Raw genomic sequence first — 21,089 nt, forward strand, 5'->3', positions numbered from 1 at the left:
ATTTGTAGTGGAGATGAGTGGTGCCCGGTGGGGTCTTCTGCTGTTGTAGCCCATCCGCCTCAAGGTTGTGCGTGTTGTGGCTTCACAAATGCTTTGCTGCATACCTCGGTTGTAACGAGTGGTTATTTCAGGCAAAGTTGCTCTTCTATCAGCTTGAATCAGTCGGCCATTCTCCTCTGACCTCTAGCATCAACAAGGCATTTTCGCCCACATACTGCCGCATACTGGATGATTTTCCCTTTTCACACTATTCTTTGTAAACCCTAGAAATGGTTGTGCGTGAAAATCCCAGTAACTGAGTAGATTGTGAAATACTCAGACCGGCCCGTCTGGCACCAACAACCATGCCACGCTCAAAATTGCTTAAATCACCTTTCTTTCCCATTCTGACATTCAGTTTGGAGTTCAGGAGATTGTCTTGACCAGGACCACACCCCTAAATGCATTGAAGCAACTGCCATGTGATTGGTTGATTAGATAATTGCATTAATGAGAAATTGAACAGGTGTTCCTAATAATCATTTAGGTGAGCGTATATATTAGGGCTGTCAATTTAACGCGTTAATTCAGTGGGATTCATTTTATTAAAGATATTTATTAATGATTTTAAACTATATTTAACTTGACACAGTAACCTAAACATTTTATTTTTATGACCCAACGCACCTGAGACGCTTCGCAAGCACAAGTATATATATATATATATATATGTTTTTACATTTAAACCTCCGTTCCCTGATGAATGTGTCGATGTAGTAACACTAGGGGTCACTCTTAGGAGCCCAAACACCTCTGATCTTTGAGAAAATGCCAATGGGAATTGGCGAGTGGAATTTGCATGCCACTCCCCCGGACAAACCGGAATGAAAGGAGCTGGCTCGCAACCAGTCATTCAGGTTTTACGCTGAAGAGCCGAGATAGGTTCCTGGACATTTCAGCAGGTAGTTAAACATTGTGGCAAGGGACAACAGTAACCAAGACTTTCCTTATCTGTCACTCACTCAAAGTTGTGTTGATGTAGTGACACTAGAGGTGCCTATACAAAATGCCACAACTAGCTGAACTGTGTCATGTGGACTGCCTATGCAGGTGCAAGCAAGCCGCTGCGTGTGTAATAGCAGGTGCATTCGGTCTGCACATAGCCTGCACATAGCCTCCCCAAACACCCTGAGAAATTTGCATGGTTCCTCACCCATAAAGTGAGAAATGCCAGCCACGGCCATTTATCACTTTTTTCTCCCCACTACGTAACATTTTTACCAGCCCACATGGAAGAGGTTCCGTGGTAGGTCCTACCCAGAAGGTGATGTTATAATATTCATTATTTATTTGCAGTGCTGGTCATGGTTTAAAATTAGTAAACTAAGTAAGTGTTAAGGGCTAGTGTTTATACAAAGACTTTAATAAGATTAATAATCTAATAAGATTAATTACTAATGTCTTTGAAGTTAGGCCTTGATTAACTGAATTAAATGTATATGAAACCATGAGACAAATAGCATAATTTTAGAGCAGATGCCATCACATTTTTGAATGATAAATGTTTCTCGTTCCGGCAGACCTAACTAAAGTAGCCTAATTGTGAGTTGATGGATAAATTAAGTGTATGCCTGGCTAAACTGATGAGTCTTTAGTCTAGACTTAAACTGAGTGAGTGTGTCTGTGTCCTTTTGTGAATTTTGATATTCTAGGAACTATTAACAGGCCAGAATTTTGCGATTGTAATGAACATGATGGAATATTGTGTGGTAGAAGGTCACTTAAGTACTGTGGAGATAGACCATTCAGGCTTTGTATGTATTTAACAATATTTTAAAAAATATATGAAATTTAACATGTATCCATTGTAACAATGATAATATGATGGCTAATATGATCATATTACACATTATAGATGACAATGTATCAGTACATCCATCGAGAGTCCAATTATATTTTAATGGCTTTTTTTTAGGTTTTTGGTCCAATAATTAGTACTTTTGAGTGAAAGGAAATTTCTGGCCATCCAATCATTGATACACTCTGCTAATTTGGAGAACGTTTAAATTTTGTTGGGTTTCAAAGAATTATAAAGTTGGGTATTTTCGGCATAACAATGGAAACTTATTCCATGATTCCTGATAATATCTCGCAGGGGAAGCATATATAAGGAGAAAAGCAGGGGCCCTCAAACTAATCCCTGTGGCACTCCATTCTTAACTTTTGCTTGATTTGACAATTCCTCGATTACACAGAAAAAGTGGTAGCAGTCTGCTAAATAGGACCTAAACCATGCTAATGCAAGTCCACAAATGCCAACATAATTTCAAGCCAATTCAAGGGAATGCAGTTTGATAACTGCCATTATAAAGTTTCTTGAGACATGTCCTAAGGATAGTGAGGAGGTATTAATATTAAGAAGAGGTTCTGAGATTACAGGGAATATCACTTTTAAGAGCTTAGTTGGTATTAGATCTAACATACATGTTGTGGCTTTTGATGTTTTGATAAGTTTTGTTAGCCCCTTATGAACTATGACAGCAAAGGACTGAAGTTGCTCATGAGGAAATCTTTGAAATACTGTTTTCTGTAGTACTGTGACAGATCAATGCATAATTCTAATTTTATTTCTGATTATTTAAACATTTTTAGTCAAGTAATTCATGAAGTCATTACTATTGTGCTGTGACTGAATATATGGATCAGTTGAGGCTTTAGTCCTAATCAATTTAGCCACAGTACTGAATAAACACCTGGGATTGTTGTGGTTATTTTTTATGAGTTTTCTAAAATATGCTGACCTGGCAGATTTAGTGTATGCCTGTGGCTACAGACACTGTCCTTCCATGGACCACGAAATACCTCTATATATTTGTATTCTTCCACTTGTGCTGCATTTTCTGTGCTGCTCTTTTGAGAGCATTTCTTCTAGACATTTTGTCTTACTGAGAATATGATATAAATCTAGAAGATTACAAGTGAAGCTATCTTAAGCGGTCGAAAGAATAGTTCTACCTGAAAGATAGCGTAGTGTAAATTGAGTAACATTAGCTGATTGCAGCATACAAGAGAAGAGGTAATGATCTGAGATGTCATCGCTATACGGCAGAATTTCTATAGTATCAATATCAACTCCACATGACAGAATTAAATCTAGAGGATGAGTATGGCGATGAATTTTTCCTGTTACATTTCGTATGACTCCAAGAGAGTTTAGAATATCAATAAATGCTAATCCCGATATGTCATTTTCATTATCTATGTGAATTTTGAAGTCACAAACAGTTAAAGCTCTATCCACAGTAACTACTAGATCTGACAGAAAATGTGCAAATTCACCATGGAAATCAGAATACAGATCAGGTGATCTATATTCTGTATCGCAGAAGATGATAGAGATTTTTTAATTGTATCTGACATTGTCACATGAAGCATTAAAGACTTACATTTATATCCTGTCCTCTGATTAACACCAAATACTTTGTTGTAAATTGCAGCAACACCTCCTCCTCGACCCCTCAGACGAGACTCATGTTTATAACAATAACCTAAGGGAGTAGATTCATTTAAACTAATATATTCATCTGGTTTAAGCCAGTTTTAAGTCAAAAAGAGTGCATCCAAACCATGATCTGTAATAATTGTATTTACAATTAGTGCTTTGGTCAAAAGAGATATAATGTTTAATGTTTATATCATGTTTATCTTAAATTTTTTATTATTTTCAAGTTTTTTCTTAATCATTTTTTTCTATTTGATTCAGTGAGGGGTTCGTGTTTGGTAGTTCTGGGAACAGACACAGTCTCCATATGATATTTAGGTGATACAGTCTCTATGTGTTGTAGTTTATGTGACCTGTGGTACGTCTCAAGGTAGCTAGCAGATGTTCGGATTAACCAGTTTGTCTGCTTCCTGACCTGGGCCCCAGTTAGTCAAATACTATCACTATTAAAACTATGAGCCAAATTACAAGAGAGGAGAGCTGCACTTTCCCTGGAGGGATGGGGTCCATCTCTCTTTAGCAGGTCAAGTCTGCCCTAAAAACTCTTCCATTTGTCTATGAATCCTATGCTATTCTCTGGACACCACTCAGACATCCAGACATTCAGTGACACTAATCTACTATAAACCACATCACTACGATGAGCAGGGAGGGGCCAGGAGCATTTTACAGTGTCTGACATAATTTTTCCAAGTTCACACACCTCTTTAACATTATCTTTAGTGATCTCTGACTAGCAATGCAATAATCTGTGTGACACAGAGGAGAAAATTAATGCACACAGTTGAAATGTGATATGTAGACAAGAGGAGAAAGTTAAAATAAAGAAAATGGATGCGCACAGTAATATACACGAAGTTGAAACAGTAGAAAAGTGGGGAAAAACTAAGCATGCGGTAAAATGGCAAAGGTGAGCATAGAGGAATAAGCAATGCTAAGAAGGCTAGTAAGGTACATACAAACAGACTTGTGCAGCATGGCGGCAGCAACTGGAACAAGAAGTGATTTGTGACAACCAAAAAAAATGTATAGTTTGACCACCCTTTGTATACATGCGAGGACTGGATATGTACATTTTTAATTAATCATATCTAATTTAATCATTTATGGCCCAGGGTGTTTTCCAATTAAGTGAACATGTTTAATGATAAATTAAAATTTTTTAAACTGTTATACATGTCCTTAAAGTCTGGTTAACGTGCATAAAATGCTTTGAGTGATTTCAGCATATGTTAAATCCATAAAATGCTTTGACTGTTTAAGCATGTTTAAGCATGTATTAAGTATGTGTTGAAGCATAGGGGTAGGCTAATAACTTGTTTTTTATTTATTTCACATTAGCCTCCACCGTAATTTTGTATTTTCTGACTGACCTGATCTCTCATTGCCATCTCACTACTCACAGCTACTGGGCAGGGCTACGTAGGAGATAAAGTAGTTGTTGATGTGTTGTTGTGGAGGTGGTCTGATGCAAATGTCCACCACAGTGTAACATTACAATGTGGAGGATGAAACTAGTCGTTTTGGCAAATGCTCTTTTTGCTGTGAGGACGTTTTGAGTTCTGAAACATACAGTGTGTTTTTATAGGACAATGACCTGCCATCTCATATGTCAAAAGATCAAGGAAAGTTTGACTCTTCATGTCTTGACACCTTTAATCAATATATAAAAAAATATTGTTATTTGGGGGCCTTTCTCAGCAAATATTTATATGTGATTAATTAATTGGCTTGTAATTCATTTGATATATATATATATATATATATATATATATATATATATATATATATATATATATATATATATATATATATACACTCACCTAAAGGATTATTAGGAACACTTGTTCAATTTCTCATTAATGCAATTATCTAATCAACCAATCACATGGCAGTTGCTTCAATGCATTTAGGGGTGTGGTCCTGGTCAAGACAATCTCCTGAACTCCAAACTGAATGTCAGAATGGGAAAGAAAGGTGATTTAAGCAATTTTGAGCGTGGCATGGTTGTTGGTGCCAGACGGGCCGGTCTGAGTATTTCACAATCTACTCAGTTACTGGGATTTTCATGCACAACCATTTCTAGGGTTTACAAAGAATAGTGTGAAAAGGGAAAATCATCCAGTATGCGGCAGTCCTGTGGGCGAAAATGCCTTGTTGATGCTAGAGGTCAGAGGAGAATGGCCGACTGATTCAAGCTGATAGAAGAGCAACTTTGCCTGAAATAACCACTCGTTACAACCGAGGTATGCAGCAAAGCATTTGTGAAGCCACAACACGCACAACCTTGAGGCGGATGGGCTACAACAGCAGAAGACCCCACCGGGCACCACTCATCTCCACTACAAATAGGAAAAAGAGGCTACAAATTGGACAGTTGAAGACTGGAAAAATGTTGCCTGGTCTGATGAGTCTCGATTTCTGTTGAGACATTCAGATGGTAGAGTCAGAATTTGGCGTGAACAGAATGAGAACATGGATCCATCATGCCTTGTTACCACTGTGCAGGCTGGTGGTGGTGGTGTAATGTGTGGGGGATGTTTTCTTGGCACACTTTAGGTCCCTTAGTGCCAATTGGGCATCGTTTAAATGCCACGGCCTACCTGAGCATTGTTTCTGACCATGTCCATCCCTTTATGGCCACCATGTACCCATCCTCTGATGGCTACTTCCAGCAGGATAATGCACCATGTCACGAAGCTCGAATCATTTCAAATTGGTTTCTTGAACATGACAATGAGTTCACTGTACTAAAATGGCCCCCACAGTCACCAGATCTCAACCAAATAGAGCATCTTTGGGATGTGGTGGAACGGGAGCTTCATGCCGTGGATGTGCATCCCACAAATCTCCATCAACTGCAAGATGCTATCCTATCAATATGGGCCAACATTTCTAAAGAATGCTTTCAGCACCTTGTTGAATAAATGCCATGTAGAATTAAGGCAGTTCTGAAGGCAAAAGGGGGTCAAACACAGTATTAGTATGGTGTTCCTAATAATCCTTTAGGTGAGTGTATATATATATATATGTATATATATATATATATATATATATATATATGTATATATATATATATAAATGACTACCACAGTGTAACATCACATTGTGGAGGAAGAAACAAGGAATTTTGGCAAATGCTCTTTTTACTGTGAGTTCTTAAACTTACAGTATGTTTTTATAGGACAATGACCTGCCATATCATATGTCAAAAGATCAAGGAACGTTTGACTCTTCATGTCTTGACCCCTTTTATCAATATATTTAATCAATATATAATTATTGTTATTTTAGGGCCTTTCTCAGCAAATATTTATATGTGATTAATCTGCATGTAATTCTTTTGATATACAGGTATATATAATTTCAACTAAACTTGGCAGCCAGGGATCACTGTGTATTTTCATTGAATGGAAAAGAGTAGCTTTGAAATGTTTATAACTATTTTTGTGTTAAATGGAGGGGGAATTTTAATGATACAAGAAAATCCACTTGGCTCAAAAAACTGAGTTGGCCCCTCACTTTATTTGGGAATGATGCTTCTGTGTGGAAGCACTGTCTTCATCATCTGCATTTTGCCATTGATTCATGTTAGAGAGCAAATCAGATTAATCCTCCTTGCTGCTATTGCTGAGCATAGCGAAAAACTAAAACCCCCTCAAGTTTCATTCATTACTTCAAACTGGTCTGGTTTCACTTTCTTCCAGAATTTTGAAACAAAAACTATAGAATTCAAAGCCAAAGAAAACATGAGGAAGAGAAAACAAGATAATAACTGGCAACAGAAAGCTTAGAGGAATGTCAGTGGCAAGCAAAGCCAATCCATGCTGATCAAAGCAGTGAGTGCGTGTGTGTGTGTGTGTGTGTGCGTGCGTGCGTGCGTGTGTGCTTAGAGACTTAGAGACGTAAACAGCTATGCTTCAGCAACATAAAGAAGCATTTTAATAGACACACGCTCATCATCACATTGCATAAAAAAAGAGTGGGGTAAATGTCACAGATTAAATTATATGTAACCAAATCAAAGTTCATGCTCATTTCATTGCACTGACATTACGTTACATAAATCTAACAAAACATCATAGTTGAACGATAATTCAGGGTTGAATAACAAACACACACACACTGACCAGTAGTACAGATATCAAATATATAAATATTACTATTGTTCTTTTGATCTACTTTGCATTCACACATTTAGTGTGTTTTGTATATCGTTATTAGTATATAAAATAATTTTACATTATCAGTTATACAGTACATTATCAAAGCTTGCTTGCTTTGAAAATGTTTTAGGCTACAAAATGGTAATTACATGGGTATTATGCTATAAATGTGGTTTATGAGGACATTTCTAGTGTCCTCATAATTCAAATCATACTAAACTATGTTTTTTTTTTACATGTAAAAGTGAGGGTTAGGGGATAAAATATATAGTTTGTACTGTATAAAAATCATGTCTATGGACAGGACTCATTAGGATAGCAGCACCAACATAAATGTGTGTGTGTGTGTGTGTGTGTGTGTGTGTGTGTGTGTGTGTGTGTGTGCGTGTGCGTGTGCGTGTGCGTGTGCGTGTGCGTTTGTGTTTGTGTGTGTGTGTGTGTGTGTGTGTGTGTGTGTGTGTGTGTGTTTACCTTGATGTATACAGACTTTTTCACACTTTACAAAGTGTGTAGGTGGTGCAATATGTTTCTGATATTGAACGTCAGTGTCCTCATTTTTTTTTTTTTTTATAATAATTGATAATGATTCTGACAATGAGCTTTTGAGCGGTTTGCTTGTTTAACAAATTATCCTGGATAAAAATATTCCAGCACAACTGACTGGTTGGACACACACACATATAAACAAATATATACAGTATATAGTATGTAGCTGGTGGGTTGCAAAAAAACATAAAAAATCACACAGGATACAAAATTATTTTTGGGGGTGTGGCTGTAAAAAATGGGTGAAAAAAAGGAAAGAAAAAAACTGTGGTCGATGTATTTGTATTGTATAAAAAAAATAAAAAGAAAAAAGAATAAATTAAATAAAGAAATTACAGTACAATAAAATACAGAAAGGCTAATGTCAAATGAAAATACAAACAGGGCATTTGACTACCCAAATACTTCAGCATACATCACCTTAATACATGCTTATTACAGTCACAACATTTTATGCATTTTAGTGCTTGCTTAAAACTCTCAAAGCAGTTTATGCATTTTAGTGCTTGCTTAAAACTCTCAAAGCATTTTATGCATTTTTAACCAGGCTTTAAAGACAAGTATTGCAGTTTCAACAATAATACCACTCATATGTTCTTATATAACACATATTACAATTATTCACTAAACTGGAAAACACTCAGGGCTATAACTCATTAAATAAGAAATGATCATTCTAAATGTACATACCCAGTCTTCGCATGTGCACAAAGTCAATTTCCACACATGCAATTCATATGCATCTTTCAAAAATGATCAATAACAAACACTCAATTTAAACATGTTAACATGACTCTTCTGAACACATAATTAATGCAATTTATCAGCATTTTGTGTGAAATTGCATATTTACCCAAATTATTATCAAACGATGAACAAAACAGGGAGTCTGGTCATTTTGAATGATGTTGAAAGGCATGGTTATTGTTATTGCATGCAAAACACTGTACAGCTTTGATAATATATCAGTGTTGTGCTACAGTGGTTGCAGTAATGCAGTGCAATTACAAATCTCTTGCATGGACATCTTCATACCTTGCTAATCTAATGTTCAAGATGGTCAATTTGTTATTTGTTAAATAGGTGAAGATTTGAATGTGCAGTCATAAATCATCTGAATTGTTATCCTTCATTTTCTGGGGTGAATAAGGGGTGCTTATTCTACAGCCTTGTCTCATTCCCTTAAATGGAAAACCTGAATTTTTATTGCGATGTCAGATAACATTAGTATAACTCCACAAACGTGTAGCCTTGGTTATTGTCACAGCCAATTTGCTAAAATATGCCCCCCTTTTCATCTCTCTCGTACTCTCTCTCTCTCTCTCGCTCACTATTTTATTTTGATTTTTTTACAGTCTGGTAGCTTCAAAAGAACCGGAAAACCCTCGAGGAAGAACAATACCCATGTCACCCTCTGACTTCCTCGACAAGCTCATGGGAAGAACCTCAGGTTATGATGCCAGAATTAGGCCCAACTTTAAAGGTAGTACACAGCCTTTCTGCCTATTTTTTACTCTTCTTTCTTGAGATGAAAATATTATGTTCTTTCTTTACTCTAGTGGTTATTTAGCACTATTCTGTGAAATAGCCACCCCATTTATTGTTGTTGATTTTCTATCTTTAAAGCAATCAGATAAAATGTTAATTGGTGCCTGCAAGATTTATTTTGAATATGGTTCAAAACATATGCAGATGGACTCTACATTCAGTTTTATGCTATGAACTGATTATGTAATAAAACTGCACAGCTCGTGGTTCCAGTTGCCTCCAAACCTTTCTACTTTGACCCTGTACATGGTCTTCCATTATACACTAACATAGTGGCCCTGAAACCAAACCATCCAAAACCATCAATCAGCCCCAGCTTTCTTAAATTATTAAGCTGGCAAAGGACTTCCCCTCGGAAGCTCATTTAAAGAAGCCACTTAATCATAAACGTCAAAGTAAATGGCGGTTTGGGAAGGCTTAGGACAGTGCTTTGAAAATCTAATATTCAAAGTAGAGAATGATGGTGAATCATGAATGACAGGAGCCTTGTAAAGATGCGCTACAAACAGATGCATAATCAATTTACAGATTTATGTTCTGAGTTCCTCCTTCACAGCAATATTGTTAGTGAAGAGGTAAATATTTAGAGGAGCAGTCAGTCAAATTACCCATATTTCCTCTCTATCCTTTCCTACCCACACTGACAGTGCATGTGTTGGTAAGGACATGGATTGGTAAGTAACACAGAAAAGTTTTCTCTGTGGCAGAAAGTTGCAATGAAGGAAACAATGGATAATATTGCTTTAAAAGCTAAGCATGTGCCTTATTTCAATGGGATACATTGAAGTGTGCATTATAGGTTATTTCAGTGAAAGTAGAAAAGTTCTACATATGTCATATGTTCACATATGTACATGTATCTACATATACAGATTAAACAATGACTGCCTAAATGATGGAAAAGTACCCTAAAAGCAGACATCAATGTACAAAACAAAACAATATTTTTTTAAATAAAACTTTTATAGGGTTTGTATGGATGATTTATTTATCTCCTTTTTCTCCAGGTCCACCTGTGAATGTTTCATGCAACATATTCATTAACAGTTTTGGCTCCATCGCTGAGACAACTATGGTATGTATTACCAATACAGAGAAGATGCATGATATTCTGTGCACGTTTTCACAAATGCCCCATAGTGGTAATTACCAGTCATAAATCAAAGCAATAATATCAGCACTGTGTTGATTGTTTCTACAAGGTATAATTAATGCACCAATAGGCTGTCATAACAATCTGCAAGATCTAAGATTTAATTGAAATGGAATAGCAGACATTAAAAGAGCATGTGCTTTGAACAGAGGGAACATTTCCACTTGCATGTATGTCATACAACATCTAAATTCAGATTATGAGCAAGACCTTGGGACACTGTTAAGGGTTTGCAGGCTCAAATTGGCAGAGGGGACACAAACGTGTTTCAGTAGCACCATGCTGCTGGGAGTCATTTTGTAATATGAAGTTCTTCAAAATGATGGATTAATGAGCACATTAAGTTAAAATGTACCCAGAACCTGATCTTTGTCTAAAGCAGTGCATTGTGAAATTGTTTGGTGAGCTAGAGGCTTAATTAATGCAATGATGTACATGCTTGATGTGCTGTTTGATTGACAGGCAACTTTACATGTGCCTAAACAAAAATAAAATTAATAATTCTGCCAATGCTTGTCTTGGTGAGGCATTAATGTAAATGCAGTCGGTTTGGTCTAAAGTGAATGTAAACAGTGGGACAAAAAAGCATATTTGCATCAAAATGTTGGACTTTTATTGTAATAATTTATTATAATAATTTTTAATAATATTTTTTTATTATTATTATATGAACCCCTGATGAAGAGAGAGTGTTAATGATGATAAAACAATTTAAAATTATGCTTAGACTTTATAAAGTTTTTTCTAATATCTGATAGAAATGTATCAACCTTTGTAGAGTAATCCTTCAGGCAGAACATTCCACCAGTCACAAACTTCAGAAAATTGTGCATCATGCAATAGAATGATGTAACCCGCACAAGAAGAGACAGTCACAATGTCGAATACAAAACAGCTTTATTAAAACACAAAGCGTGCAAAGTACAAAAAAGGGCAAATCCAGTGAAGAGGCGTCAAAGGGAGCGTGATGTCGGAGCCGGGAATCAGAATAGAAGGAAGGGCAAATCCGGGAGAGAGTGGTCAACGAGGCGAGAGGTCGAGCCGGGAAAACAGTTAACAACTATGGCGTATAACAAGACGGGACTAGCGGGATCAACGACAGGGGAACAAGGGGAGCTGGCAAGCTAAGGGGTAAACAAGAGGAGTTCAAAACTAGGCGAGACTAGCGGGGGGCAAGGACACGGGAAACTAAATACAATAACCAACCAGCGGGAGACCAATGTGCTGTGATATTTATAGAGACGAGTGCAGGTGTAAACAATGACAGGTGATAGGGACGAGTGCAGGTGTATACAATGAACAGGAGTGCAGATGACGCGAGTGCAGGTGTACATAATGTTCTGGCGATAGAAGTGGGCATGTGAGCCCGAGGGGGGAGATAGTGTACGAGCATGTGAGCTCGTAGGAGCAAAAACGAGCGTGCAAGCTCGAGCGAGCAAAACGGGCGTGGAAGCCCGAGGGAGCAAAACGAGCGAGGAAGCTCGAGGGGGCGGAGCGAGGGAGCGGGGTTCGTGACAAATAAGGACACAACTATTGCTGGGCTTAAAAGATACAAGAATTAAATGTGGATAATTGTATCTCAAAAGGAGGACAATGTACTACTTAAAGAAATAGTTCACTCAAAAAAAAAATGTTCATAATTTACTCACCCTCATGCCATCCTAGATGTGTGAATGGATGCCAACATTTTGACACTCCAAAAAGCACATAAATGCAGAATAAAAGTAATCCATATGATTCCAGTGGTTTAATCCATGACTTCATATGATAAGATGGGTGAGAAACAGATCAATATTTAAGTCAATTTGTACTACAAATTATCCTCCCTGCACAGTCAATCTCCACTTTAACTTTCACTTTCTTTTGTTTTTGGTGATTTGCATTCTGCATGCATATTGCCATCTACTGGGCAGGGAGAATAATTTCTTGCAAAAATTGACTTAAATATTGATCTTTTTCTCACACAACCTATTATATCTCTTCTGAAGACATGGATTTAACCACTGGAGTCACATGGATTAGACTACTTTTATGCTGATTTATGTGATTTTTGGAGCTTAAAATTTTGGCACCCATTCACTTGCATTGTATGGACCAAAAGTTATTCTTCTAAAAATCTTAATTTGTGTTCTGCTGAATAAAGAAAGTCATACACATCCAGGATGGCATAAGGGTGACTAAATGATGAGTGGATTTTTATTTTTGTGTGAATTATTCCTTTAAAGCCCAATGTGGCCCCTGTTCCAAACAACTACTCTACCGCCTCTATTGTGCTGGACATGACGTGCCAAGTGAACCTGCTTTTTTAGTGTTTCTTTTATTTTTTTGCATTCCTTGCACTGATTTGAACATGTTTTATGTGCAACAATAACACTCTGTCGGCATTAAGGGAAATTTAGATCCTACATATAAACTGATTTTAATGTAATTGTTTCATACATTATGATATTGAAAATAACTTTTTCATCTTTTCTTTTCTGTAATCATATCGCCCTTTTATTCATTATTTTAAATCAGATGCGATATTTACATTATCATATCATGTAAATTACGGTATGTGTGCTAAATTTTTTTATTTCAGCATCAAGTTTTTATTATAAAGGGGTATAGCTTTCGCAACTCAGAACTCACTAGGCTACTCATGAGTACATTTAGATTTATGCATTTGGCAGATGCTTTTATCCAATGTGACTTACAGTGCACTTATTACAGGGACAATCGCAACCTGGAGTTGAGTGCCTAGCTCAAGGACACAATGGTGGTGGCTGTGGGGATCGAACCAGCGACCTTCTGATTAACAGTTATGTGCTTTCGGGTTAGGGTTAGGGTTAGGTACTTTTAAATGAGCTACTTTTTTACTCTTACTTGAGTAGTAGCCCACTACGCCACCACCACTCCTATGGTTAGGTACTTTTAAATTAGCTACTTTTTTACTCTTACTTGAGTAGTTTTTAGGACAGGTATGTTTACTCTAGTCAAACTACATTTTTTTTAAGAAATAACTGTACTTTTACTTAAGTATTATTTTTCAGTACTCTTTCCAGCCCTGGTTTTACTACAGTAACCATGGTATCACCATGGTATTTTTTGTAAATTTACAGTAACCAAAAAATTTACAATGGTTACAATATAACCACCATATTACTGTACTAATGCCATAGTTAGTTGCATTAAAACTATGGTTTCTACCAACAAACATGGTTACTATAATACACACTGAGCTGTGGGAACGAGTGCGATCGACAGACCCCGCCTCCGCATCAAACTCTTCTCTCCACTCCTCGACATCCACTGTGGCCAAATCACTGCGATGAAATCAACATTGATATTAATTTTTATCTTTTATTTTAAGTAGTATTAAAGGAAAAATTAAGAGTGGAAACAGGACATCGGATGGGAAAAAGAGTGGGACAAAATGCAGATTCGAACCACTGTCGCTATGACAACAGTATACATTCACACCATCTTCACACCCCACACCACAGCAGCAACACCTATTGTTTAGTTTGTCATATATTTCTGTGGTTCCACCAGACTATTGGGTTGCAAATAGCTGCACTGTGTGGTGCTATTTACGCCCTATTTAACGCAGATATTTCATTAATATGGAATACATAAACCAAACCCTAAACCAAACCCTAACCATAACAGTACTAAAAGCAACCAAAGCAACATTCTTTCACTTACTTCTGTGCAAATGTAATATCTCGTTAGCCCAAGATCAAAAGGGATGTGATGTCAAAAATACGGTGGTGTATGGTGATGCTTGTCTGGAATTCAACACATTGGGTCTGACTTTAGGTGGAAAAATGTTTGCAACTAACACACTGATTTCCAGTCTGATCAACATTTGCCAGGCTGCTGACAAGTGGGAGATCTGACACAGATGAGGTTTACTAAGTCACTAACTGTGTTTTACCATTCTCCCCAGAAGAACTACATGCGCAGAATTTTTAACCTCATTTAACCACTCATTCTCATGCACTCAGACACACAGACTTTCAAATGAAGATATTTTAGTGATTTAGAAAGACATAGATACAATATTAAAACTGCCTGGTTCTTTGTCCGGCTTGCTGCCTTTCATATTGAATCACCCATGCACTGTCACATTCAGGATGACTAAAATTAATGTTTTCTATATTCTAATGCCAAAAAGTTGAAGCATCAATTTCTCCCTAGATTTAGTTTTTCATTTATTTATTTCAGCTTTTAGTAGTTTCACTTCATCAGAAATCAGTCTTCAAGCTTATTGTTTAGGTTTTACTTTATTACTCATTCTGTATACAACAACAATTATGGCATATATAAAACTGAATTATATCATATTATACTGATTTAGATTTTCCCCTCAGAACTTTAATTTGCTTTTACTGTGTTGCTGTACAGTTGTATTTAAAGTGTGATGTTTGAGAATGTGCCATGTAGGAAAATGTAATGGCATTCTATAATATGTCTTCAAGTCAGGTTGACAGATGAAAGAAGAATAATAAGCTTCATTCCCCAACTCCCCAATGTGGCACATACGTACATAATGCTAATATATTCTGACATTGTTTACATATTGAACAAAGAACCATTGTATCCTTACATACACATTTTGCTTTCTTGGTTGCCATGTGTTTCACCACAAACAATGCAAGCTCTCTCTTGCAAAGAGTGGAAATAATTAATAAGCAAGATTATTGAGTTTCTTCGAACTGTTAGATTGGAGACTTTTTGGAGGTTTAGACATGGCTTATATTGTGTTTATTAAATAGCTATTAAATAGTTAATCAAAATAGCTTTTAAATATTACAGTACCTGATATGAGCTAAATGATCTGCCACGAGCTCATGATGTTGAAATACAATACAACAAGGAGGTCTATAATACCAGAAGAGATGTATCTATTTGCATTCCCATTCATCTCAATGTATGCTGTATGTCTGCTGAATGCATCCCTGCATGCTGCCGTATTTTTCATGGGCACATTTTTAAGCCAAAAGTCTCATGTGACTAATCACTCTGCATCCTGACAGCACTGATTTGCTCTCTCTCTTTCTCTCTCAAAAACTCAAATATAACTTTACTGTCAACAGTATACTGCATATTGTACGACTACTCAAAGAGAAACAATTCAAGCCATGGAAAGAGAAATAGAGCCTATAGAGACAGAAATGATAAGAACACATGACACAGTTTTTATCAACAACTTGCAACAGAAGAAGAAACAGCTAAGTTGTCATTTGAATGAGAGGGTGAAGGCTGCTTTGGTGAGGTCACGTTTTACATCAGTTACTGAGATGGATGCCCCAAGTGCCTATTTTTTTAACTTGGAACGTTCAGTGGCACAATTTAAGCAGATGACATGTTTACGTCTTCCAGATGGGAAGATTACAACTGACATTATAGAAATGCGTCGTCATGCTGTTGGTTTTTATTCTTCTCTCTACAAAGCTGATCATTGCAACTCTAGTTGTGCAGCGCAACTTTTGCATGAACTTCCTCAAATAGACTCTGGGTCTAAGACTGCTTTGGACACACAAATTACTTTTCAAGAACTCACTATTGCTGTTGGACAGTTGAAATCCGGACGCTCTCCTGGAATTGATGGGTTGACTTCTGAATTTTATAAACATTTTTGGAAATATATTGGAATGGACCTTTATGAAGTTTTCTGTGAAAGTTATAAAGATGGCATTCTACCTGCTACATGTCAACGTGCTGTATTGTCCCTATTACCTAAAAAGGGAGACTTGACTCTGTTAAAGAACTGGAGACCTGTTGCTTTATTAACAACAGAGTATAAAATATTGTCCAAATGTCTGTCTAATAGGCTTAAGGAGTTTTTACATTTGATAATTCATCAAGACCAAACCTATTGCATTCCAAAAAGATCTATAATGGATAATCTTTTTTAGTGAGAGATACCTTGGATATCTGTAAAATGTTTAATGCAGAGGTTGGATTGATTGCTTTAGACCAAGAAAAGGCGTTTGATCGTGTTGATCATAACTATCTTTTTAATTTACTTGCTGCATTCGGGTTTGGTCAGGATTTTATCAAATGGATACGTTTGTTGTACACTGGAGCTTCCTGCATGGTTAAGGTGGGGGTGGCCTAAGTCGGCCTATTGTGGTTTCAAGGGGCATCAGACAAGGTTGCCCTCTATCAGGACAATTGTATAGTATTGCTATTGAGCCCTTACTTTTTAATATAAGAAATACTCTAAATGGTTTATCAATACCCACAATGCCTCAACATTCAAGAACTATAATTGCTGCTTATGCTGATGATGTAACGGTCTTTGTCAGTGACAATAATGATATAAAAGCTTTGTCTAGATCACTTGAGTTGTATGAAGGGGCATCATCAGCTAAAGTAAACTGGGATAAGACTGAAGCTTTTTGGTCAGGTCAAAGAAATTTAGGAAATCTCCCACAACTACCAGGTACTTTAAACTGGAATAGAAAGGGGCTGAAATTACATGGTGTCTTTTTGGGATCAGAAGAGTTTCAGAAGAAAAATTGGGAGGGAGTTTTGGAGCGAGTGTGCACCGATTGTCTAGATGGAACTGGTTGCTACCCCAGTTATCCTATAGGGGAGAGTGTTAGTTGCCAATAACTTGGCCGCTTCTGCGTTGTGGCATACATTTATTGTGTTACAGCCTCCCAATGGACTAGTTCAAGATATTCAAAGGATGCTGGTGAATTTTTTGTGGTCAGGACAGCATTGGGTTCGAGCAGCTGTCCTTTTTTGCCAGTGCAAGAAGGGGGCAAGGTCTTGTGGACATCAGATCAAGACTTATGGCCTTTCGTCTGCAAGCTGCTCAGAGACTGCTGTATTATGGTGATATTGCTTGGTCCAACACTGCAGTCGCACTCTTGAGGAAAGCAGGCAACATGGGACTTGACAAACATCTCTTTTTGTTGAATCTGAATGAAACAACTTTAAAAGATTTGACTCCTTTCTACAGATCTGTGATGGAAGCCTGGAAAGTTTTCTCTGTCTCAAGACCTGCTGGAATACATGCAGGTTTTTGGCTGATGGAAGAGCTATTGTTCCAGAACCCCTTTTTGCCTTCCAGACACTTGGTTTCTGTCAATTTGTCATCACGGCTGATAGCTGCTGGATGTGTAAAACTGGGACATATTCTAAGAATCAGTACGGAGACCCTGAGTGAGAGAACTGGGATAAAATCTTATCGACTTTTGAAACAACTTACTGATGAGGTGCTTGGAGAGCTGAATTACGATCAGACACTTTTTATCAATAACTCCAGTCATATTAAAGAGTGGATGGCTGGACGTGATTATGATTTTCCATCCTTGGTGATAGCTGCTGGTGTATGGGAATGGCATGAGGAGGAAAATCTTATATTGTCTTTCAAAACTCCCCAGCTGGATACTTTTGAGTCTGTTGGGAAAAAAGCTCTGTATGTGACTTGTGTGAAAGTGACCAATGCACATCTTCTCTCCGGAGTAAAGTCGTCTAGATGGACTGATTTTTTTGGAGTGAACATCTCCCCCAAAGGTAGCTGGCGGTCACTGTACAAACACCCCATTGATAAACGGACTGGTGATTTACAGTGGAGGATAGTACACAGTGCAATAGCTACGAACAGACATGTGGTGCACCTCAATCCAAATGTAGAAGTGAGTTGTTTATTTTGTTCTGAAAACGAAAATATTTTTCATCTCTTCGTGCAATGTGTACGGTTGGGTAATTTGTTCTCCTTTTTATCTCAATGGGTATCATCTTTAGGTGAAGATTTATCTCCTCAATTGTTTATCTTTGGGCCGAAGTATTTCGCAAGTCATAAACATGTTTTGGTTTTACTAAATTTTGTGTTTGGAACTGCCAAACTCACTATTTGGAAAACAAGAAAAAATAAGATGCTTGGTAAAGACACATTAGATCCTTTGCCGATGTTCAAGGGTTTGGTAGCATCAAGACTCAGGATAGAATATGCATACTATAAATTGGTTGGGTGCTGTGAATACTTGGGCCATAAATGGAGTGTTATGCACAGTTAATGAAAATGATGATTTACTGCTGAGTTTTTAAGTCATTGTGTTGTTTTTAAAAAAATATATATATATATTTTTGGATGCATCTTTCGTAACTGAGACTTTGTAACGCAGATTGTTAGTGGTAACAGACTTGGTGTTACTTAAATGTTGTAAATAAAGGTGATTATTTACTTATTAAAGGTGCACTTTATTTGTTGCGTGCAAGAGTTTTATTTCATCAGAATACACAGCTACTTTTAATGGACCATCAAAAGAGAAATGCATGCTAAATAGTGTAGTTACAATATCTACCAGTAGGGGCTAATTGCTCCTATTAGCCATCCAAACCTTAGGGCTGTTTGATTCCAGGAGTCGATCCTGAAGAGTTAAAGGAGGTTCAAAAAAGGAGGTAAAGTTAAATCTCGTAATAACAGCTCATTTTAAACCATATGTTGCACTATTTGTGATAGATTAAATGGCATTTTACTATTTATAGGTCTAATCTAGTATTGCATTTGGTCCTAGATGCACATGCCAACATGCAACGCTTCAATCTGGATACATTTGAGGGTACTTTTAACTTAATTGAAATTGCCTGTTTCCACCCATTATTTGATGCTGTTATAAAGGTTTATATTAGTATCTACCTTTTGTACACCAAATAAAAATGTCCAAACATACACTTTAGTTTTATTTAAAAATCCAGGTTTTTATACTTGTTTATTTCATATAATGTTACAATATTAAAAATTCAAATTAAAAATTTGGGTTTTGAATTTGTTTTCATAGAATAATTTTAAAAAGAATGCAAACCAAATATGCAAAAATCTTACTGTAAAAAATATTGAGAATGAATAGAGAAGAGTTTTGAACGCAGTTCATTTATCATTTAAACTTTAACCTACCGATTTACTTAGGCGGAAATCATGGAACCCCCCATCTGAGGGTTGCCCCCAAAATATCATTAAAATATGTGTATTGTAAATAATATAATGATATATTCTTAAAATAATTGTTTAAGAAATAAAATAATACAAATGCAAACGGGGCAACAACAAAAAAAACCTTGGTGTCCCCTTCAAAAATTGCTCTTGAGAATTGTTATGGTTATTGTCCCCCCCAACATTTTGATGAAATATTCGCCCATGCCGATTTATTGACGTGTGCCTGGAAGCTAACTCACTGTTACTTGATCCTCCTCTGCCATCTCCTGGTTGCAGACAGGTGTTGTAACATCGATGAAGTTATTATACAACACTTTTCTGTCACAAATTTGTCATTTTATTGGATTATTAGTTTTATCCAAAGTAAAATACTGATAGACTACAGTATAGGTCTGGAAAGCAGCTGTCCGATGTGTTGAAGGGCTTGTGTGATTGTGTCATACAGATTTAAACCAACGGAGCACATTTTATGGCTGACGACCTACAAAAGATTCAAAATCAGGTTGATGATCGTTAAGCTGAAGTAATTTCAGAATCCATTTGTGAATTGAATTAGTGCTGTTAAGGCTTCTGGAATGTGTAGTAGTTCAGTGGTCATTAAAATGTACGTATCAGTCTATTTCCCTTGGAGCGATTCCAAGCTTTAGAGTCGATTCTCAATTCCCAATGCAATTATTTTTTGGAATCGATTCCCAGCCCTACCAAAACTTGATCTCTTGAATTGCACATCTAATTGTCAGTGAGAAATCGCCATATATAATTTATTTAAAGTGAATACCGCAATGAAAGAAACCAGTACAAATGCAAATGCTGCACTAAATGTTTACGAATCTCAGACAGAATGTTACTGTACCATGAATCTAAGTAATGATGCTCATTTCCATTTAACTTGCAGTGGCTGTTCATGTTTATACATGAAAATACCCATTATGTTTACATGAATATAGAACTGGCAGAGAGGCATGCTTTACCTCTCCTGTGTGCTGTTTGCCTTGACTAATATAAAGCTTTTCACTTTTCTCACAGGATTACAGAGTGAACATATTCCTCCGGCAGCAGTGGAACGACCCGCGGTTAGCTTACAGCGAGTATCCGGATGACTCTCTGGACCTTGATCCCTCTATGTTAGACTCCATTTGGAAGCCTGATTTGTTCTTTGCCAACGAGAAGGGGGCGCACTTCCATGAGGTCACCACAGACAACAAGCTCTTGAGAATATTCAAAAATGGAAATGTCCTCTATTCAATCAGGTGAGAC

The 21,089-nt window shown here is 36.9% G+C and overlaps 1 protein-coding gene across 2 annotated transcripts in view; it reads left to right on the forward strand.

Moving 5' to 3' along the window:
- Window positions 1-21,089, forward strand: part of LOC127651189 (glycine receptor subunit alpha-3-like) — an 83,354-nt gene that overhangs the window by 25,563 nt on the left and 36,702 nt on the right. For both annotated transcript variants that reach the window (XM_052136901.1, XM_052136902.1), the window contains exons 2-4: window positions 9,549-9,676; window positions 10,749-10,816; window positions 20,859-21,082. In XM_052136901.1, the coding sequence (XP_051992861.1) occupies window positions 9,549-9,676; window positions 10,749-10,816; window positions 20,859-21,082 (420 nt within the window). The remainder of the gene's footprint in view (window positions 1-9,548; window positions 9,677-10,748; window positions 10,817-20,858; window positions 21,083-21,089) is intronic.

This window comes from Xyrauchen texanus, chromosome 11 (assembly GCF_025860055.1).
Source record: "Xyrauchen texanus isolate HMW12.3.18 chromosome 11, RBS_HiC_50CHRs, whole genome shotgun sequence".
Classification (NCBI taxonomy): domain Eukaryota; kingdom Metazoa; phylum Chordata; class Actinopteri; order Cypriniformes; family Catostomidae; genus Xyrauchen; species Xyrauchen texanus.